Source organism: Camellia sinensis, chromosome 6, assembly GCF_055761805.1.
Source record: "Camellia sinensis isolate YWXY chromosome 6, ASM5576180v1, whole genome shotgun sequence".
Classification (NCBI taxonomy): Eukaryota; Viridiplantae; Streptophyta; class Magnoliopsida; order Ericales; family Theaceae; genus Camellia; species Camellia sinensis.
Window position 1 is genome coordinate 82,824,002 of NC_138966.1, and position 24,070 is coordinate 82,848,071.

Here is a 24,070-nt window from a genome sequence, read left to right on the forward strand (position 1 = left end):
CAACATGCGCAATCACCAAGCGCTCAATCGATGACATCTAAGTCTTAAGGTCGGTCAAAAATGGGGTGTCTACAGTGTGTGCCATCCTCTTTGCATCAAGCTTTAATATTCTTGACTAACAATGAATATGATGAAGGGAAGGGAATGAAGATCTATTGGGCAGATGCAAATCCATTTGTAGCAGATGTCAACAACATAGAGCTTGTGTTGTATGATGAAGACATAGACCCAATTGAGGTGGTTGAAGATGAGGTCAAATCCCAAGGAAAATGCCTAACTAATGAAGAATCCAAGAGCATCATTTGATTCAAGCAAATGGGCGAGGAATTGGCCAAACCAAGCCCTATGCAGAAAATGAAGGGGCTTGTGATTGAAGAAATGATAGAGGGAACAGATGATGCAGATGCAAACAAGTGAAGAAGACAAGCTGGATGAGACAGGTACAACTCTTGTAATTAACTCTACTTTTTCTAGGCTTTTTAATTTCTTTTCAGTAAGTAGGTTAAAGTTTAAGTCTTAGACTAATTGTTCATGGGCAAAATCTGTAATAGACAATAGCCTTCTGAGTTATAAAAAGGTGCATTTGGAGCATTTGAGAGCTGCTCTTGCTGCTTGATGACCTCGAAGCAGATGTTCAAGATCCCTTAGAGGAATTCAACTTAGGAATTGAGGCCTACAAAAGGCCAATCTATGTAAATGCTAGTTTATCTAATGAGAGTAAAGGCAAACTGGTTGGTTAGCTATATGAGTACGTGGATTGTTTTGCTAGGAGTTATGAAGAGATGCCTAGATTGGATAGAACACTAGTAAAGCACAAGTTACCAATAAAAGATAACTTCATTCCACATAAAAAACCTCCAAGAAAAATGGCTAATGAAGTGACTTTGTTAGTTAAAGAAGAAATTGAGTGGTTATTTAAGGTAGGTTTCATCAGAATAACCAGATATGTTGAATGGCTGTCGAATATTGTACTTGTTATAAAGAAAAATAGAAAGTTGAGAGTGTGCATAGATTTTAGGAACTTGAATCTAGCGACTCCAAATGATGAATATCTTGATTTTTAGTTGCTTCAGCAGCCAAAAGCAAGGTTTTATCCTTCGTGGATGGGCATGCTGGGTATAATCAAATTTTCATTAACTAGAAGACATCCATAAGACTGCTTTTAGATGTCCTGGAGCCTTAGGCACATTTGAATGGGTAGTAATGCCTTTGAGTTTGAAAAATGCTGGAACTACATACCAAAGAGCAATGAATTTCATATTCTATGATCAAATTTGAAGGTTTTTAGAGGTATATATTGATGATGTGGCTATGAAGACTGAAATATTTGAGGAACATCTAATTCATCTAAGGTAGACATTTTAAAGAAGGAGGAATCATCAGTTAAAGATAAAACCTTTGAAATGTGCCTTTGGGGTAACTGTAGGTAAATTCTTGGGCTTTTTGGTGCATCATAAAGGCATAGAAGTAGGTGCTAATAAAGCCGAGGCTATATTGGAAGCCAAACCCCTAAACAACAAGAAAGAATTATAGAGTTTTCTTGGCAAAATCAATTTCCTAAGAAGATTTATTGTAAATCTAGCTAGAAAAACTCTAGTATTTTCTTCCTTGGTAGAAATAAAGTCAGATTATGAGTTTAGGTGGAAGGAATGTCACCAAAAAGCTTTTAATTTGATCAAGAGTAACTTGGCCAATCCTCTAGTTCTTATGCCATCTATTTCAGGAAAGCCTTTAAAGCTTTACATTTTAGTATGTGACCTATCGATTGGTTGTTTGCTGGCCCAAGAAAATGATATGGGCCATGAACAAGCCATTTATTTCTTAAGTAAGAGGTTGAATGATGCTGAAACTAGGTATACCTCTGTTGAGAAGTTATGCTTGGTTTTATACTTTACTACCATAAAACTTAGGCATTATATGCTGCCTTCAGAGGTATTTGTTGTGGCACAAATTGATGTGATAAAATACATGTTGTTTAAGCCTATTTTAAGAGGTAGACAAGGAAAATGGATTTCGGCCTCGATTGAATATTGTTTCAAATATGTGCCACAGAGAGCAGTGAAAGGACATGCTCTAACAGATTTTCTACCAGAACATCCATGTCTACCTGTTGAACCAGATCTGTTTGGGGTTGATATGATAGAAACTGATCCCTAGAGGCTGATGTTTGATGGATCTAAAATAGGTAAAAGGGTTGGTGTAGGCATTGTCCTGATTTTTCCTAACAAACAAATGTACCTGTAACATCGCTCAGGATGTACCCGCACGTGTTAAGCAGTTTAGACCCTCGAACTCTTTGATATAGTCTCGTGAGTGCAATGTCAAAGATAAATGAGAATCCAAATCTGGCAACTTTTATAGAAAATCCAATTTATTGCAAAACATTTTCCAAAAATGGACTGCATCACTGGATCTTAGAATCGCTACCTAATATTTTAGGAAATTAGGAAACCCATGACTCGTGCCAAGGCCATTGTCCGTCGTAACCGAAGATATCTTGGGTTGGAACCTTAGGTATAGAAGGGAAGGGCATTAATTGAGCATCCCTACTCACCTGATCAAAAGACCAGCCTCTACTAAACCACAATATAAGTTTTATTTACTTTATATATTCATGTTCCGATTAGTTAACAAATCCTAAAAATTACTATATGAAGCAAACAAGTATAAACTATGTCATTCATTTTGGAACAACTTGATTTCATGCATTTTGAAAGGGTTTTGAAAATGTACAACTCAAAGAAATTGAGTTTACAAACATGAAAATCAACATCATTCGAAATTAAGCGACATAACCACCATCCATCGGAATCCATAGAGTTATATCAAATAACCAAATAGCCTCATAGTAGAATGCTAAATATAGTAAGAAAAACACATACAAGTGGGATGCTAAAGCATAAAAACTTACATATTTACTGATGTCCTACAAACAGCTACAAAACAAAGTTAGTAAAATATACATGATCTTATATACAAAATCCTAATGCAATTCACACATCAGATGCAACTAAAGATTCAGCTTCTAATATATGACATGTGAATCATCTCAAGAACATGAGGTAGCACACATAATCACATAAGAATTGATTAAATCCATAAATGCAAATTTAGCCGAATCAATATGTATGAAACATGGATACAAAGCATGGATATGATGAAAAGAAAAAATAAGATGTATATGTACAAATAAAACAAAGCAAGTAAAAGAACGGGATATAAAGAAGCGGGGCAAGAAATTATTACAACACTTGAATAATTACACTTCGAATAAGAGAGAAGAGGAAAAAATATTACAACGAAATAGAAACCTCACAAAATTCTCAAATGAAAAGAAAACAGAAGATGTAGGTCTTGATGATTGCCGGAAACCATTATGCTCAACGCTGGAAGACTACTCTGTTTCGTTCAGAAGAAGTTAACCAACTGGCCAAATAATTAGCTAACCGACCAACTAGGCCTAGCAAAACTTATTTTGTTGCAACACCGAGAAAGGAGCAAACGAGAAATATATAGGTGGCTCAACTAACCATTTCTCGTTAGATGATAACAAAAATAATATGAAAACAAAGAAAGAAAACAAATATAAGATAGAAAATGCAAGAAAATGAAAGAAATTAAAAATTCATTTTCCAAAGAAAGAATGGACTTCGTGATTTCCAAACTTCCTTTTGATCACCCTCAAAGTTGTGAAGTATGTTCTCAATCCTAAATACCAAAGCTTGGAATTTGAACTAGAATGGTGTAACAACCCTAACCAGTGATTAGTTAATAAATCATGACTAAGAATGCCTAATGACTAATTAAGAAGAATTCTGAGATAATTGCATGTGTTTTGTGTTAATTGTGCTTATATCTGTTTGACGTAGGAATATCTGTTTGAATTTCTGTTTCAATATGCGAATTAAAGGCATCGGCGTTCAAACATGAAATTGCCTAGGTATACGTGTTATTTGGGATTTTTAGAATTTTATAGTAGGTTTAATTAGAATTTGATTCAGAATCAAATAATTAGAATAAAATAATGCCAATTGATTAGCTTAATCAAGGATTAATTTCTCTCCACAAATTGAGCCTATATAAGGCTAATTGATTCTAGAAGCCTAAAAAACACTTCTTTGCCATCATCTTCTTTAACAAAAACGTAGAGAGAGGGAGAGAAGAAAGAACATTGAGATCAAAGCTTGAAGATGAAGAATTACTTGGAAAATTAAAAGAATTGGAAAAATCATACAAGGAATAGCTAAGATTCAAGAGAATTGAGAGCCTGGGTAAGAAATTCAATCTTGAATTTAAGACATTAAGTTAGCTTACATGAGAATCCAAGAGAATCAAGTTGGTTAATGCATAATTCAAGCTAAGTAGAATTGGGAAGCAAATCATGCATGCATGCTCATTTCATCATAATTTGAGTTTGTTTTCTAAGAATTCTTCCATACATGTCATTGTTTTAACCTTGTTTTGAGAATTCATTACATTCCATACCATTTTATCTCATTTGATCATGTCTTGGATCGTGTTTTGAAAGAAAGAAACCATGTTAATACGTGCATGTTATATACATAAACATTTCAAGTTTGATTTTGAACAATTGGCTTGCTTTTGGGTTTTGATTTTGTGAAACGACTTTCAATTCATGAAGTTCTATGATTTTCTACATGTTTTCTCAAGTTTTGGGCCTAAAGAATGTGTTTTGAGGCTTTGAATTTGAGTTTTGCATCTTGAACAACAATTTGGAAATTCCAAAATTTGGTCTCACCGCTCGAGCGTAAAATTCAAGCTCTCAAAAAGTTTTGTAGAGTTTAGGGGGTTGGCTCGAGCAACCAAAAGTTGGCTCGAGCATGAAACGAGAGCATCTAGTACTTTTATAGACTTTGCAAACCGCTCGAGTGATCAAAGCCTTGCTCGAGCAAACTACCCTATTTTCAGAAATTTGGCTAAGTGTTTTCAAATGCATTTTGACATCCTCATTGCATCCTAGGCCTTCCTAAGCCATGATTAAGCTATAATAATGAGGATAAGGATTAAAAATACACCAAGAAAGAAAAGTAATAAGTTAAGCATCGGCAGAGCGTGTTTGTGTAGGTCAAGCACCATAGTTCGTCTGATCTGTTTACTCTGTCTGTTATGTTACTAGAGCCATCTGTGAGTAATAACTCTGTAAAGCTATGTTCAACTTTAAGTATTTTTTTACTAATATGATATGATCTGCTTTCTGAAATGTGAGTTTGTGAATCATGAATGAATATCCAATTTTCTGAAACGTATTGTGGCATCCTTAGCATCATGTGATATGTTATATGTTACTTGGTACCAGGGTTGGTAATGCATAACTAGTTATTTGCTCTACATACGTCCCTTTATGGGTCATTCTGTCCTTTTATGGGTCATCTGGTCCCTTTATAGGTCATCTGTGCCTCTCATGTATTCATGAGCCATCAGATTTATTAACGCTAATGGATGTACCACGTATGATTATCTGTGAGAATCTGAATATGTATATGAATCTGTTTCTGATCTGAATTCTAATTTTTGAATCTATTGTAGACATCATTTATAAAACCTTTAATCTGTTATTATTCACTGGGCTCCAGCCCACTATATTATTTATGTATGTAGGTGATCAGGTCTGTGATCAAGCCTAAGCTACTGCCTGGATTTGTTTTGTGTCGGCCAACTTATGCGCTTCCCAAGGAGGTTCTCGAAATGCTTTGAGTGGTCGAATTTGTGAATTCAGTTTCATTTCTTTTTGTTTGTGTCTGAACAAGTTGTTGCATACTCCGTATATTGGGCTAAGTCCCATTTTGTTTAATCTATATATGAAGGTGACGAAGGACTGATGCATATATATAGCGTCACATATATGTATCTAAGGTTAAAATTTATGTTCCATATATGTCTGCACAACTCTATGGACATTGTATGTTTGATATTTTCTTTCGCTATCCCCTTATTTTGTTGATCTATTTCATAGGCTATCGGTAATCCTAGGATTACTGGCCAGTTACAATGCTAAACCTATGGAGGCGGGTTTGGGTCGTGACAAATGGTGTCTTTGGACAAGTATGTTTATAGGAAATGGTCACTCTTTAAGTTTCTTGAACTTGGTAAGGATTACTCTCTGTGATCAAAGTTTTAGGACTTGGTTTTAATGAATTTCTTGAGTGGTGTTTTGCAATGGAAGATAAGATTTATCGAGGCTAAGACAACTTCACTATTTTGGCAAAACAACTCTCTATTTTTTGAAGTTTTCTCTTCTTTCTCAAATTCTAATCCTCTCCTTTCAAACTCATCATTCTCTCTACACTTCTTCTCTCAATTTTATCACCTGAAATTCAAGAATTGAGCTCTCCTTATATAGGCAATGCAAGTAGAGGGATGGTGGAAGACAAAGTCGAAGCTTAATGGAGCATTTGGGGAAGATAATGGAGCAAATAGAGCACAAATTGAGTTAATGGAAGACAAAAATAGAGCATTACCTTCAATGGATCAAGCATTAGGCAATAGAGGTTGAGTATACATACATTCAATGCATGAATGGGTCAGAAAATGGGATTGTGAAGTGCCCCACCTGAACGAACAAAAGTTTGAGCAAAATTGTCTCTGGATAGTAGACTAGGCAATCAAACGACTAGACAAAATTTTGTCATTTTGGTTCGGTTCAGTCCAGCTTCGCTCCGGTTGTCTAACAGGGCTTAAACACTTGGCCAAAGCAGTCTTAGGGTTGGGAACAAAACTAAAATTCCATTGGATTTTGTGGGAAACTCATTCTGATTATCATCATCGAGTAATTAAAAGAAAGCACCCGAGTCTTAGGGCTGGTCAAAATGAAGTGTCTACAGTTGCCTCTCTTTGACAGAGCTCAAAGTCATTTCATGACGTGAGTGAATGTCAAAGTGCAAAGATGACCCTTTTGACAAAGCCGTAAGACTTGGGCAAACAGACAAGATGCAAATGTAGTTAGTTGAACTCGAAGGTTGCATGCGTATCCCTTTGCAAGGAATCAAACCAGCGTAGTTCATGGGCAAGATGTAAATGATTTGCTAGTGCAATTGAAAGTTGGACTTACAAGTTTCGTGAAGCTGATTGTTTTTTTTTTTTTTTTGAAAGTACATGATTTATGCAATGTTATATGTAACATGTAATATATGAGGCAAGGCTTGTACAAATGATATGAAGCATAACAAGGGATACAATCCAAACAAACTCACATGAGAGAAGAAAAAAGGGTTTTAACAAGCGATACCCAAACCGTACCTCAATACGAAATAGGGGATTGATTTCAACCGAGTGAAGGAGAAAAGGGCCTTAACCAACAAGCAAGACCTAAACCACACCTCAATACAACAAGAAAGTAAAACATAGTGTTCTCTAATTGAGATTAGTTTGGAAAACCATTTTGCCTCTTGGAACAAAAAGTTTAGAGTATGGAAAATGGTTTCCTAATTGGGAGGAACCATTTAAGGTTTTTAAAGTCCTTAAAAGAGGAGCATATCCTTAGAAGGGAAACCATATAAAAGAGTGATCAATGGAAAATACTTAAAGAAGTATTATCCCACAATGTGGGAAAACATGAGATAAGAAAACCAAAAACATATGCACATACACAAAAGATGTTCTATTGAATAACTATTAGGAATGTACAAGTCAGAAACAAAATACAAGATTTCAATCGTTTTGAAAATACAAAATAAAATTGTTCCATGCTTGTAGGACATTCCTACGGTTAGATTTGCTTTGCTAAAGGTTGGCTAGAGTAGATTTGATGCTAGCAGGACCATTTTCTACTTGAGTTAGCAAGTCTTGCATGTTGTGCTTGATTTTTGATTGTTCTTGCTTGACAGAGGCTCTTTTGGCTCTGACTTGTGCTAGTTGAGCCTCCAAGTGGGCTTTTTCTACTAAGGGAAGGTTGTATTGAGCAATGGTGTCTTGGAAGGCTTGGGAGGCATCAGTTAGAGAAGTAGCCCCTGACTTTACCTGATTGACTTGAGCCTTCTTGGCTTCTGACTCAGTATGATGCTTGATGATGGCTGAGATGTGTTGAGGGAGGACATCCAAGAAGCTTTGAAAGGCTTGAGCTTGATCTGAGTAAAATAGCCTTGGTAGTAGTGTTTGAATAGACTCAAAACACTTGGTAAGTTCAGAAGCTCTAATGAGGGCTAGCTCATCAAAGGATTGGCTAAGCAATTGAAGAACGTGGTTAGTAGTCTCATGCTCTTCTTAGGATAGTTGGTTCAGCCTCTCTTCAAAATTGAGGTCAGTAATTGATTATTTAAGGTTGGAGGCCCAATAAGAGAGTCTCAATGGTAGGTGGAAATGAGGTAGTGACAGGAGTTGTTTCAACCTACATGGAAAAATTAGAGGTGATAAGTTAACTTATCCTTATAAGTTAAAGGTAAGAGAATTACGTCAATTTGGGATACAGTTGTCCCTATTGGAAATGTTGTTGACAAATTGTTCCCTTTGCGTGGACTGTGAGATTGAGTTGTTTGCACACCCATTTCAGTAGTTGTAGGAGTATGGGATACATTTCCAAGCTGCCAAGACTCAAGTTAGAATGTATATAAAGGTATGACTAAAAGAAATATGGAATGTTTTGGAAGTTACCTCTTGGAAAGGGCCAATAAAAGAAGTAGTTGGTTGTTCCAAACCAATATTTTCAATTGTAGCAATTGGTGGTTTGATGTTAGGGGTAGCAGCAGTTGTACCTTGGTCAATCTCAGTTGCAGTTAGATGAATTGTTGGCCTAGGTTGTAATGGAGAAGACACAAAGAATGTGTCGATCGGAGGAATATGGTGTTTGTTGAGCAGGCCTGATCTTAGTGAAATAGGCAAATAGCCAAGCTTGGAAAAACCAGAAGAGGAGACCACAATTAACATCAATTTCCTTAGTGGTCACGGTGAAAAGACCCTTATATAGTATGGCCAAAAGGAACAGAGCAAAGGCCAGTTCTATGCCTTCTTGAATACAAGTGACAATGGGTAAGTATTCCTTGGTAACTTTGAAACTAGGAATACAAAAAAAGAATTGGCACAACCATAGAAGATAAAAGGCTATCTCGTCATCAGTAGGTTCCAGACCAAATTTTTGGTATTTCTTCATGAAGCTACCATAGCTTATATTGGTAACTATGTTGAAATCAACCTTAGAGGGGGTTAGCAGTACACTAATGTGTTGGCCAATAATAGTCAAATGTACAATATCTAAAATAGTGGATGAAATCATACCACATTTTAGCATCATGGAATAGCATGAAGTGGACCAGAAACTAACTGCAACACTGATTGTCCACTTGGCTATGTCAAAAGCAAATGTCAACAGACAGATGGCATCATAGATGCCTAAGGCTTGCCATAGGTCTATGTCATACGTCATCATTGTATTTACCCAAAGTTACCAGTCTGCGCTAGGCTTCTTCCATGAGCACAAAGGATTGTAGCTAACACCCCATTATTGCCAAGCCAATTTTTCCTTGTCAAGCAGCAAGCTTTCTGTTTGGGCGATTGGGAAATATAGAGCCAATTCGCCAGGAATGGTGTTGAAGAAAGATGGCCCTAGCTCTCCTTGGGCAATAGTGTTTCCAGGGATAATGTAGCTATTGAATTTGTTAGTTCAAATGGTGTCTTTGATCTTAGAAGGGAAACGAAGCACTAGAGCAGGTTAGAGATTTTGGTTGTTTAGCTTTCGATTGGGATTAAGTTTTCTTGGGAGCCATGGCTAGGATTTCGCAGAAGCTGAAGGGATGAAAGAGAAGTAGTGTGGAGCGAAAAAGCAGAAGTGGGGTTTCAATTCAAATTCCTAAGTTTATATTGCTTAGGTCATTTCTATTTTCTGGGCCATCTTAGTATTGGGCTTGTAGATAGGCCCAGTTCTTTTAATTAAGTCTTTGTTAGGTTTGGGCTTTCAAAGTTATCCATATCAATAAATATTCATTCAAGGCAAAACCTAGTTTTACCTTAAATGAGAGGGGCATTGTTGGCACCATAAATTTGAAATCTTCTGTCGATAGAGGCATAATCAAGTGCAGTAGAGGTCCAAGAGTCAAGGGCATCAAGTTAGTGGCCAAAAGGGTGTGACAGATGACAACTTCAGAAAGAAAGAGAGTTCAAGGCAGTTGCAGTAGTTGCAGATCATGGGAAGATATGGGAAGCTAGGAAAATGACACGTGGCAGCATGGCAGGCCAGTGAAATCATATAAAAGCTATGTAACTCCCCAAAATAATTTCAATATATCCATTTGTAGACACCCCATTTTTGACCGCCCGCAAGACTCAGGTGCTTGCTTCGATACACTCGATGATGAAATTTGAATTGTGTGCTTCGAACTCACAGCGATTTGGATTTAATCAGGCTCTCGAAATTACCTCAAATCTTCAACATTTACCTTGTTTGAACTTGTGAGTTTCATTTTTTAACCTTTTTCCACTCTAAGTTGAGTTTGAACCAAAAAAAACAAGGAAGGCATCAACGCCCGATCGTGCATCAGTGATGGCCAGCCGTGGCTATGAATGGCCAGCCAGCCTTCAGGGCGAAAAACACTATTCTAGGCGAGAGCCCGCCAGTTGTCCATTTTTGAAGATATTTATCACCTTTTGAGCTCGAATTCTATAAAAACTAAGCTGTGTGATTGTTTTGAGGGTTGAACAAAATTTAGAGAGCCTATATACACCTTGAGAGCTCTTTCCTCTTCCTTCTTCCATTGCATGCAACCTTTGAGCTAACCTAGCTTCTTTGTATCATCTATATACTCCATATACAACCTTGTCTCACCACCTTAGAGTCTTGGTTGATCTTGGAAAAACATAATTCAAGCTTAAGAGTGGGTTAAAACCAAGTTTGAATCACAAACAACAAGCTTACCCCTTGAAAGGTATAAGTTTGTTTTCTTCTCTATTGCTTTCATTTCTTCCATTTGCTTCATATTTCTTACTAATTTGTATTGTTTTGAGTCTATTTAAAGTGTTCAAGGTTAGGTTTGAAGGGCTACCAAAAGGGTAAAGAGAGCTTGCTCTTTCTACATCTTTACGTATAACTCAAACCCTTCCTATTCCATTCTTTTTCTTTGATATTTACACTGATTTTTAGAGTTTTCAAAGGGCCAAAAATCATGTTTTGAGGTTTCAAAAGTAGAGGGGTTAGGCACCCTTCCTTCCTCTTGTTTACTAGCCTTCATTCATTTCTTTATTGTTTAGCTTTTTAAGCACTTTTCATGCATGTCTAGCCTCTGTTTTTTTTATATATTAAGGACTGTTTTAGGGCTATCCAAGCCTTTTAAATTGATTCATGCTTTGTTTGGTTCATTTGTGATCTCACAAGCTAGCATATGTAACTTGTTGCATGTTGTTCTAAGCAATCCTTTACTCATTTCCATGTTTAAGAGTCTAAGTTTAACAATCAATCCACCATCCACCTTTTTCATTCTTAAGAATGATTTCAACTGATTGAGGTTGTTCAAGATATGTAAGAGAAACTTCTACCTAATGGCTTATCCTTTTCGAAGATTCATTGCCAACGGTATAGTCTTTCTCTCATGCTTTAGAAGAACCTCTCATTTGACATTACTTCTTGTTTAGAGGACATTAACATCACCATGGACAAATGGACTAAAGAATGGCAAGGCTTAATAAAATTGGTTTAAAACTTGGATCAACACACATAAAGAAAGTGGCTTAAATTGCTTTAACTTGGCCGGACGTTATGCCAAGTTACTTGTGTCAAGAGTCGTCACATGCTAATCCATGACATTTTGAAGATTCTTGAAGCGTTGCAACCTCCTTCTTTGAGTTCATACTATGATAAGAGGGAATGGTGGTCTTATTCTTTGCATTTTATTAACTTTTGTCCAAAATTGCATCCGAGACCATCAAGCAATCATGTTGCTCATTGATGGCTTTGGAATCAATTTCAACCTTCTCTCGAGGCTTTCCCATGACAGATAATGAAGAAGGGACAAACAGTGCTTGAGAATGCTCTATCTGCACTGGTTTCACCTCAGAACACAAAAATAGAGTTTTGCAAGAAATTGATGCACGGCCGGCCATCAGCGATGTACAATCGGCCCTCAATGTATGGCCAACAGTGTAGTTTTGCAAAAAACAGAGGCAGTGGCCGAAGGTGAAACAGAGGTGGCTTGGGCAGACAGAGTAGTTTTTAGGCGCTGCACATGCAACCTTCATCCATCTTCCATTACGCTCTTCTCAAATGCGATTAATTATTTCATTAGTGTTATTATTATCATAGTTGTGAATAATCTTGTTGTAATTAATTAGTGATAGCAAGTCAATTTTATTCAAGTGTTGTATTTATTTTAGTTAATTAGTGATAGCTAGTTAATTAATTCAAGTGTTGTAATAATTAGTTAAGTAGTTTAGCTAATTTCATTCGATTTTGTAATAATTAGCTTAATTAACTTAACTTTAATAAGTTAGTTAATTAGCTAGTTTGTCTGTTCAGACTCTCCTTCCTGAGAGCACAATGTAATAATGTATATGTCTTCCAACCCCACGTCTTTCTCTTTTTTATTTATCTGTTTTTGATGGTTAGATTAGGGCATCACGTTTCAATTAGCATATCGCATATATGCATTCATTCATTTGTCTTGCATACACCGAGGCTCAGTTCATCATTCTAACTGCATTGTCATTTATTACATCACTGAATATGTACTTAGACCACATGTTACCAAATTGTTGCAAATAACATGTTAAGTAGCTGAGCCTATTTTAGTTGCATTATTGCATGCGTTGCATTAGCCATCTTGAATAGTTAGGTATTATGCATATTTTTCTAACTCTTTTATTTTATCTTAACTTGGAGTACTAAGTGGGTTTTTAGTGCTTTAGCATACTTGCATAAATGTGAGTGACTGCCATGATTAACATGCTTACCATGAGGCTAAGTGCTTACTTGTTAAATTGTTTGAGTGCCTGTGGATGAAGGCTTGTTGCTTGAATTGGAATGATTCAATGAATGTACGTTTAACCCCACTTTGTCAAGTGGCAAATTCACAAACTTTAAGCCCACTTTGTTAAGTGGCAAAATCAAACCCTTTTCGAAAAACAAAAATGAAATTGAATTGTTTCAATTTGGGCAAACTAGTCTATACTTGTGTGTGCGCATCACATAGTAAATGCTAGCGTAATAAACCGGAACAAGAACATATAATGTTGATAAAAATCATATCATGATTAGTAAAGGCCGATCTTTGATCAGGCGAGCAGGGGTACTCAATTTATGACCTTCCCCTCTCGTACCTAAGTTCTCGAGCCAAGACAATCTTGGTGATAACAGACATGTGGTCATTTGCACGAGTCATGGGTTTCCTAAATTTTTCCAAAATAAAATGTTTAGGTGGTGACTCTATATCTGGCAAAACAATCCAATTTTGGCATTTTTGATTCAAAATTGATTTTCTAAAAGATTTGTCAGATTTGGACTCTTTGGTGTTTATCAATTTCACATTGCACTTATAAGATTAGATTCAGAACCGCTGGAGTCCGAACTGTAGGGCTTATTTCGAACTTCTGAAAGGGGGCACGAAAAAGTCGAGCTACACCATCTCATAGCAACTAATAAATAGAAAAATGATTGAATTGATAAGCTTTCATTAATCAGAGTTTGATATAAAAAAGGTGACACATGCGATATACATTCATAAATAGTACATCCTGAATCTACAGCATGTGTTACAAGTTAGTGAAAAGAAATGAAAGCTAAACAGATAATCATATGCCTTAAAGGCTTACATCTTTCCAAGTCAATACTTGGGTACATCAAAAGTGAGTCTTAAGCTCAATATAGATAAAGCCCTAGGCTTGTACAAAATTAATTACAAAAATATAACACTAAGACTTTAGCTCCACAGTCCTCCCAAACTAAGTCCTTGGTAGAGACATATCACCAGCACCTGAAAATGTTTTTCCCATATAAGGTGAGCCAAAGCCCAGTAGAAATGCTACAATACAATGTACAAATCTTAACAAAGCCATGAGGTTTTATGCATATGCAATGCCCATGCTAAAATTTTTTACATTTCTTTCCAAAAACCATGTCATGCCAAGTTTATATCACAATTCTCAAAATCATGCCCTTTACAATAGAAAACAGGGGGAAATCTCAAACCAGTACAACCTTTCACATATATTTTGTTCGCGAGAAACCGTCAAATGACACCAATGTAAATGTTGCCTATACAAGCGCTACTATTTCCATTTTACGGATATTTCATCCACGGGAATCGGCACCCATGTATACGCTCATTTTTCGAGACTTTCACCCTCAACATACAGGCCAACTTGATTTGGTGATACACACCTCTTTCCAACGTTCACCAATTTTTCTCAATATCATATACATTTTCAATGTAATGAATAAGCAACAATGTTCAATGCGCATGGATGAGAAATTAGTAGTTCACCTAATTCTCATGAAATTTCTACAACACTCATAGGTATCCTCTACAGATAGCCCAAAACAGATATCTCTATATAGATAAATGAATTTCATTAAAGATATCATTTTTCCCAATCTCAAAATGGGAGTGATAACACATATCCAACTCCACCCTCATCATTATTATCATTTCAATTTCACAATTTCCATATCAATTCCATTTTCTCTTTACAATCTCAAACATTCACATTTTTGGGAAAAAATCCCTTTCTCTTTAAAAATCAATTTCAATATAGGAAATACTTCATTTCAACATATATCAACCTCAATTTTATACCCACAAGCTTTTCCAAGAAACCATTTGAAAATCCCTCTTTATCATTTTGATTTCACACCCTAGGTTTTACTAAAACAACCCAAACAACTATAATCCTTTGAAATAGCAAATAATTAAGGTAAAACTTATACAAGAGTATAGAGAATCCCTATCTCAAGCTTAGAAGACAAGAGAGAGAAAGAGAGAGAGAGAGAGAAAAGAAGAAGAAGAAGAAGAAGAAGAAGAAGCTTTAACAATGCCGAAACCCAACTTTGCTCAAATGAAAGTAAAGCTCCAAGTGAGCTCTACATTTTTCTCAAATGGAGTAGGGTAGAGAAATCAATTGATATAGATGTTTTAGAAGAGAGAATGTGAATTTTAGAGAGAAATGGTGTAGATCTAGGGTTTTTAGAAAGTTTAGAGAGAGAGTGAAATGAAAAAGTGTTGTAAAAAGTAACTTTTATGGACTGATATACGCGCAGTCTGCTCGATCTCAAAAAGTGACGCTTGAGCGTCAGACACAAAAAATGTGACCAATCGAGCACGAAAAATTGATGCTTGAGCATGAAATACAAACTCCCAGTACTTTTGCAGACAAAATACCAACATTTGAGCGCAATAAGGGTCGCTTGAGCCAAGACCGTTCGAGCGCAAGAAGTTTTGCTCGAGCCTAGAATACCACTTTCTAGTACTTTTACAGACCCGTAAAAGTATTGAGAGTTCACAAAGACCGCTCGAGTGCAAGAAGTGACACTTGAGCGTAAGAGCAAAATTCTGGGCAACAAAAGTTTGAAACCAAGCTACCAACCTGTTCCAAATGAAACTAATACAACCCAATTGCCCAACTCAAGGAGAAGCAGTGGAAAACAAGGCAAGAACAACTATATAAGGAGAAAAAACCTGAATCCAAAAGTCAAACGGGTCAAGTTTAAACCAGAGACACTATAACCTCCCCCTTTAAGGAATTTCATCCCCAAAATTTAAATCAAACATTTAAAACCAAGTTTAAACCAATTACAACAATGATAATCAACTAATCTCATTACCACGACCCGTCCACCGGTCATCCATTCATATTAACATGATAAATAAGTTCTCACTACTAAATATACAATTCACATTTCCAAAACTCTCAACACATGCTCAAGTACCAACAAATAGGTCCAAATACTTCTCACGGACTTCCAACTCACATTCCCAAATTGCTTCCTCAACCCCGTGATGTTTCCATAACACTTCACTAAAGGAATTGTCTTACCTCACAAGACTTGATCTCAAGTATCCAAGACTCTCAGCGGTCTCTCCTCATACGAGGCATCCTTATCTACCTCTAACTCGGTCCAATCTAACATGTGTAATGGATCTGACTCATACTTTCGGAGCATACCAATATGAAACACGTCATCAACCCCAGAAAGCTGTGGTGGCAAGACCAAGTGATAAGATGCCTCTCCAATCCGCTCCAGGATCTCAAAAGGCCTGATAAATCTAGGGGATAACTTTCCACTCTTCTTAAATCTCATCAAACCTCGCCTAGGTGATATCTTCAAGAAGACGTAGGATGTGTTTGGTTTGTGTTTTGAGATAAATTTAAAAAAAAAAAAATATTTGGGGAGAGTTTAGAAATTATTTTGGTTTGTTTGGTTGTATATTTTGAAAATAGTTATGGAGTTTGGGAGTTTGGGATGATTTGATATTTTGTTGTAGTTGAGTAGATGTGTATGAGAGAAAAAATGATTGAGAAGGAGAGAGAAAAAGTGATTGATTGATGTATAGGAAAGAGAAAGTAATTTTGGAAAAAACTTTCAAAAAATTTGAACCAAACAAAATTTTGGAAATTTTTCTCAAAAATTGTATCTTGAGATACGAACCAAGCAAGCCCATGATCTCCTACCTCAAAGGATAACGGTCTCCTCCTACTATCGGCATAGCTCTTTCCCGGGCTAACTCTAGACGCAATGTCGGTGTATCGCCCACGTCGGCCCAACACACAGGAGATTTACATGGTTGGCCATACAAGGCCTCAAACGGTGCCATACCAATACTCGACTGGAAGCTATTGTTATAGACAAACTCCACTAAGGGAAAGTGCCTCTCCTACGACCCCTTAAAGTCAAGGACACAACCCCGAAGCATATCCTCATGGATTTGAATAGTGAGATCAGATTGTTCGTAAGTCTGAGGATGATAGGCGGTACTAAAAGTCAACCTGGTGCCCAAGGCATTCTGTAGGCTCTGCCACAACCGAGCCGTAAAACACAGATCTCTATCCAAAACGATAGTCACAGGGACCCCATGAAATCAAACAATGTCCCAAATGTACATGTCGACTAGAAAATCTACAAAGTCATTTGTGCGTATAGGTACAAAGTGCGTTGACTTAGTCAATCGGTCAATTACCACCCAAATGGCATCATTATCCCGTTGAGTCCTTGGAAGACCCACCACAAAATCTATCGTGACATGCTCCCACTTCCACTCGGCTATAGGCAAGGGTTGCAACAAACCCACTGGTCTTTGGTGTTCGACCTTCACTTGTTGACAAGTAAGGCACTTCGACACAAACACGACTACATCATTTTTCATCCCCTTCCACCAAAATTGACGACTAAGATCGTGATACATCTTTGTGTCTCCCAGACGCACCGCAAAACATGAATGGTGAAACTCTTGGAGTACATCCTCTCAACAAGACTTCGGCACGAAAAAACGGTCAAGGTATCTAGCACTCAAGTCAGAATACACGTTCAAGCCTTTCTCTACCTTTTCACTAGAGATCTTCTTCCGGAGGGATTCTACCTCAAGATCACCCCTCTATGCTTCTATAACTTGGCTCACAAGGGCAGGTTGTGCAACTACCAAAAATAAGGTTGCAGACTCAATGGACTCGCCAAGATGTAGGTCAAACTCACAAATAGCATCCAACATTTCCCATTCCCAAATGGCAATACTAGCTACACTACCAATGGAATTCCTACTCAAGGCATCGCCCACAACATTGCCCTTTCCCCGATGATAATGTAACTTGAAATCATAATCTTCTATAAACTCCATTCACCTCTTCTACCTCAGATTCAAGTCTTTTTGTGTAAACATATATTTCAAACTCTTGTGATTAGAAAATACTTCAAACTTCTCACCATACAAATAATGCCTCAAATCTTCAAGGCAAAGATCACCACTGCTAACTCTAGGTCATGAGTAGGGTAGTTCCTCTTATGCGTTTTCAACTGTCGTAAGCCATAAACTACTACTTTCTCCCCTTGCATCAATACACAACCCAAGCCTTCCCGTGATGCATCACAATACACTGAATAACCCAAACCCCTCTCCGGAATAATCAATGTTGGAGTAGTGATAAGCCTAACCTTAAACTCTTAAAATGACTTCTCACAGGTCTCACTCCACACGAACTTAATTCCTTTCCCCGTCAATCTAGTCAATGGTAAAGCTAATCTAGACAAATCTTTCACAAACCGGCGGTAATACCCGGCCAACCCCAAGAAACTACGGACCTCAAAAGCATTCTTAGGTTGTTCCTAATCTTATACAGCTTTTATCTTGGATGAATCTATAGTTACTCCTTCCCCAGAATTCACATTTTTCGAACCTAGCATATAGTTTGTGAGCTCTACGCAACTCAAGCACAACATGTAAGTGTTCCTCGTGTTCCTCCTTGGAAGGTGAGTAAATCAGAATATTATCAACAAAGACCACTATAAAACAGTTTAGGAACTCGCAAAAGATCTGATTCATCAAATCCATAAATACGACGGGTGCATTGGTTAGCCCAAAAGGCATCACTACAAACTCATAATGGCCATACCATGTACGGAATGCTATCTTCTGGATATCTTCATTCCTTACTCTTAACTGGTGATAACCCAATCTCAAGTCTATCTTAGAAAAAAAATAAGACCCTTTCAACTGATCAAACAAATCATCTATATGAGGCATTGGGTACTTGTTCTTAACAATTACCCGGTTCAACTTCCGGTAATCAATACAAAGCGATAAGGCACCATCCTTTTTCTTAATGAAGAGAGTCGGTGCTCCCCATAGCAACGTTCTAGAGCGGATAAAACCCTTGTCTACCAATTCCTGGAGTTGAATCTTCAACTTACTAAGCTCAACGACTACAAATCTATATGGTGTCATGGAGATCAATGCCATGCTAGGCACTAAATCAATTGAGAACTCAACGTCACGGTGAGGTGGTAAACTAGTAAAATCCTCAAGAAAAACGTCTGGGCATTCACAAACTACCCTCGGTAAATCAACTCGAACTTTGTCACATTCACTACCCAAGAAGTTTGCGAGGAGACAACTAAGCTCACTCTGTTCACGCGGATTATACACTGGTGATAAAGCTCTATCGACTCTATCCCCCATGAAATAAAAACAAACACCGCTCAAGGTACATACAGTAACCCTCTGACAATAACAATCTATGACAGCTCGATACGATGACAACCAATCATGCCCAAAACAGCATCAAAATGTGATATGCCAATTAATACAAATGCAAAAGGAAGTCAACGACCGGCAAACTCTATGTCACAACGCCGACACCCCTATTCCAAAACAATCTCACCACCAATAGGTGACTCTACACTAAGTAGAGAAGCTAGCTGAGCCAATTCTAACCCCAATGCTGATGTAAGTGCAGATGAATGTTGTAGCTTGCTTTTCATTTTTCTCGGAGGGGTTTAGTCTCCTTGGATATGATAGCCCTATAGTTCGGACTCCCGTGGTTCTGAATCTGCTTTCACAAGTGCAACATGAAACAAAAAAACACAAAAGAGTCCAAATCCGGCAAATCTTTTGAAAAATCAATTTTTAGTCAAAAATGCCAAAAAATATACTGCATTGCCAGATTTCAGAGTCGTCACCTAAATATTTTTAAAAAAATTAGGAAAGCCATGACTCGTGCCAAAGGCCACTTGTCTGTCATCACCAAAATGTCTCAGCTCGGGAACTTAGATATCAGAGGAGAAGGTCGTGAATTGAGCACTCCACTCACCTGATCAAAAATCGGCCTCTACTAATCATGATGTGATTTTTATGTACAATATATGCTCTTGTTCCGATTATTATGTTATCTTTACTATGTGATACACGCAAGTATAGACTAATTTGCCCAATTTGGAACGTTTTGATTTTATGTTTGTTTTTTTTGAAAAGTGTTTTGAATATGTACCACTTGAAAAAGCGAGATCATTTGTACACTGATCAAATCATCCCAATTTAAGCAAATTAGCCTCCATCCACAAGTATTCAAGAGATATATCAACTAAACATTTAGCCTCATGGTAAACATACTTGACATGGCAACACTAACACATACAACATGCTAAAACAAGAAATGCTCACCTAGTACTCTAGGGCAAGCCAAAGAAGACTGAAATAATTAGAAAAATGTGTGATCCTAAATAATGCAACATAACTAATGCCACACATATAACATGCAATTAATAGGCTCGGCTACTAGCATGGCACATGAGTCAATTCAAGACATGCGACAAAGCACGTATTCGAGTAAGGAATTTGAAATTGACATTGAGTAGTATGATGAGCTAAGCCCTTATGCATGCAAACATGGCTATGTACACATGGAAAATGCTAAGGAAAATATGATGCTATACAACCACGATAAGTGGATAAATAAAAAGAAGAAAGAAATGGGGGTTGGAAGACATACACAGATTATTACAAATTTGCCCTCACGCAGGAGGGTCGGAATGTCCAAGTGTCTGAATTAGCTACTTATTACAAATCCAAATCAATGAATAAGTTAGATTAACTAATTATTACAAATTCAAATGAATCTAAGTAATTAGTTACAACACACTACTATTAAAGCACTAATTTCACGAGCCACGGGAAGTAAAGAATTGCATATGCACGAATGGGAATATCCACTCGAAAACTCCTCTGTTTCGCTGCCAGAACTATTCTGTTTTGTAGTCAGAAAATTTTTTTGTTTTCACCCCAGCCCTTGCTATGTTCTACCATAAAAATGGCACTACCTATGAAAAAAATAGAGTGGCCGATTGGCCTCAAAAAGTGGTCGGCCGGATGGTAGGCCGGCCGACCGGCCACTGTTCTCTGGTACTGCCCTGCTGCAATAGAATGGAAGCAAAGCAAAAACAGAGTGTTTCTAGGGGATGTTTGTCCTCTCTACCTCTACCTATCATGGAATAGATCAATGGAGGGGTAGACATTTGCAAACCATCAATTGTCATAAACTCATTGCGTGATGATTTATGAATCGATGGGACAAAGGCTCAATAAATGGAAATAAAAAACCAACAAATCCTCCTCCCTATCATGGAGTTACCTTAAGGGAAGTGGTAGACATCGCTTCTCGAATAATTAACATCACTAAAGAGTATGGAATAACTCGAGACGCAATAGGTTCAATTAACGTCCTATTGAACCCAACTTGATTTTATATTCTTATTTACCACTTTTAGTCCAATTTTATTAGCCTTTTTTTTATTACATTTCCATTCTGTAATCATTTTGTTCAAAAGTAGGAGTTATGTCCACTAATGAAGAGAAGTGTCAAACAAAAAGTTGTTCTTGGCATGAGAGAGATGTAATGCTCTGGTAATGAACCTCCAAAGAGATTAAACCATTAAGCATGTAAGGTCTCTTTCTCACGCCTTAAACAACCATTAATTGTTTGACACAACTCTTAAGAAAAATGAAGAAAACCAAGAAAAATGGGAGGTTGCAAAGATAATTATTACAAGTATGAGTATATGTATGAAAACTAGGAAATAATAGCTATCAACTCAAATAAGTTGGTGTCTAAGGCCTAAACCACCAAATCTATGAGGGCTTACAACAATGCAGGCATAATATTCAAAGCATAAATGAAGTAAACACATAAAACAATCCCAAAACTCTCAAAACAATGCTGGAATTAGTATGAAAAAAGTTAGAAAAAGTGAGCTAAAATAAAAGAGAGTTAAAGCTAGAAAGCAAGCCTAAGGAAGGGGTGGCTAAACCCGCCATTTTTGGACCTCAAAACCACATATTTTAGCCTCGTAAAACTCTAAAAATTAGTGGCCAAAAGTTGAAAAACAAGTGGGAAACACAAGGACAAAAGCTTGAAGAATAAGGTTCAAGGAAGAATGGTTAACCCCTCCACCTTTGGTAGCTTTAAGTCACAAGCTTCAGTCCATGAAAACAGTTTAAAAACAATACAAAAATAGCAAGAAAAGAGAAGGAAGAAGTAGTGTAAAAATAGCCAAAGTCATACCTCTTGAAGAGAAGTTACTCTTTGATTCACAAACCAACAAGTGATCACCCTCAAGAGCTGAAATTTTAGCTCAAGAACCTCAGCAAGGAGACCCAAATTTTTTGTTTAGGAAGTGTATATAGAGTGTATCTATATTGCAAGATAGAGAGAGAGAGAGTGATAGACAAGTTTTTGAGCTTTGGTAAATTTTTTTAACCTAAAAACATGAGGGATGGCCCTATATGTATAGAAAAACATGTTCCTATCTCGTAAATATCTGTATTGAACCAACTGGTGTAGTGCATGCACATGGGGGGGGGCAGCTGGCAAAAAAATATTTGCCTATCAGGACACCTGGCTAGTCGGCCAATGACTTGTATAGCCGGCCACAAAAAGTGGCTGGGCAGTCCAAAAAAACTACTCTCATGCCCGACTTCAAAAGGGTATATCTCCCTTATTCGGCCTTAGTTTTAGGTGATTCTTGAGTCTAAATTGAAGCATCGAAAGTCTACTTTCTAATGGTTATGGTCTTACATCAAAATGCTAAGTGTACAAAGAGATATGTCTAATTTAGTGAATGTTACTCATTTCTTTCTTAATAGTTTGATGCTCAACCTTTTTTCTAAACTAGTTTTCCTCCACCTCCTCCTATTTCCTTTAACTACAAACATATAAATAAAATGTTTTTCAACATTTTTCAAAGAGTTCACCTCCCTTTCATTTATTTCCACTTTTTCCTTACACGGCTTTCTAAAAGTACAATATTTTAAACAAAACGCGAGCCTCAGAACCTCGCAGAAACATTTGGAAAAATATTTTGAAAAAGAGGGTTTTATGGTCTGAAATAGTTTTGGTCAAAATGGGGTGTAAGGTTGGGATTAGAAGCTCAAAATTGAAGCCTTTTATTGAAGATTGAACATTTGTACAGCGTACTAATTCATTATTGAGTGTTCAACCTGAAGCGCCGAAGTCTTAAGGACGATCAAGAATGGGGTGTCTACAGATGCACTCGTATCAATCAACACATTGGCAACATAATTGCATAACAAGAAAGTACCTCTCACAACTAAAGGTGCTGGCACTAAGTCTGGCGTGCTAACAGCATACACACGCCCTGAAGGTCTCTGCTCCACTGCTCACCCCTTAAAGTATTCATCTAATGTACTGACTAAGCCGAAGAGGCTCCCTGATTGGCCCTCGAGACTTGTACTGACTGTGCAAGCTGGTGGCTCTATGTCTACCTTGAACCAGATACACCAGGTATGCCATCTAACTGAGGGCAAAACCTCTTCAAGTGCCCTGCCTGCCCACACTGCTAGCAAGTAGGCAATTACCCTCTCCCCTGACTCTGGCTCTGAGAACGAGCCGAAGATGATATGAATCGCTGCCTTCCTCCCCTCAGCGGGCAAGTTGGAGACTTGTAGCCTAACTGACCACACTTAAAGCAAATGAAATCTCCCTGACCACCTCTCTCAGAACCTGAATTCGGTACTGGAAAAGTGGACCTCGACTGAGCTCCATGGGACTGCTATGGAGTAGAACCCCTCTGCCTCTTACTGTCCCTCTGAACATCCTGACTCCTCTTGAAGCCCCTCTTCCGCTCCTCTTCCATTTGCATCACGGTCTCAAGATGAGCCGCCGACTCTACAAGTCGCCCGTAATCTTTAATCATCGAACCAGCTACCTTGAAAAGAAGCCCGGTCCTTAACCATTTCTCGAACTCCATACAATGGCACTTCTCTGTAGCCACCAACTCTGGTGCAAACCATGATAGACTAGTAAATGCAGTTCCAAACTCGACCACCGGTGTGTTCAACTACTTGAGTTGAAAAAACTGCTCCCTCAACTTCTCCTTAATAGTGGGAGGTAAGAACTTGTCCTAGAAAGCGTTGATTCCCAAGTTACTCCACTGCGTCCACTCGCATACTTCCACCATTGACCTGCATCTCCCTTCAGCTGGAAAAATGCCAAGGTCACTCTCAAACCACCGTCTTCGATGCCAAGCATCTCAAACGTCTTCACCATTTTCTCTAGCCACGCATCCGCCTTCAGTGGCTCCTTAAGATCACCCAAAAACTCATCTGGATTCGAACAGAAAAACTCTCGCTTTAAA

At 37.6% G+C, this 24,070-nt stretch overlaps 1 protein-coding gene across 1 annotated transcript in view; it reads left to right on the forward strand.

The window, feature by feature from the left end:
* Positions 1–315: 315 nt before the first annotated feature.
* Positions 316–24,070, forward strand: part of LOC114281264 (uncharacterized) — a 45,418-nt gene continuing 21,663 nt past the window's right edge. The window contains exons 1-3 of the mRNA XM_082876207.1: positions 316–413; positions 770–910; positions 1,281–1,352. Of these exons, the coding sequence (XP_082732333.1) occupies positions 316–413; positions 770–910; positions 1,281–1,352 (311 nt within the window). The remainder of the gene's footprint in view (positions 414–769; positions 911–1,280; positions 1,353–24,070) is intronic.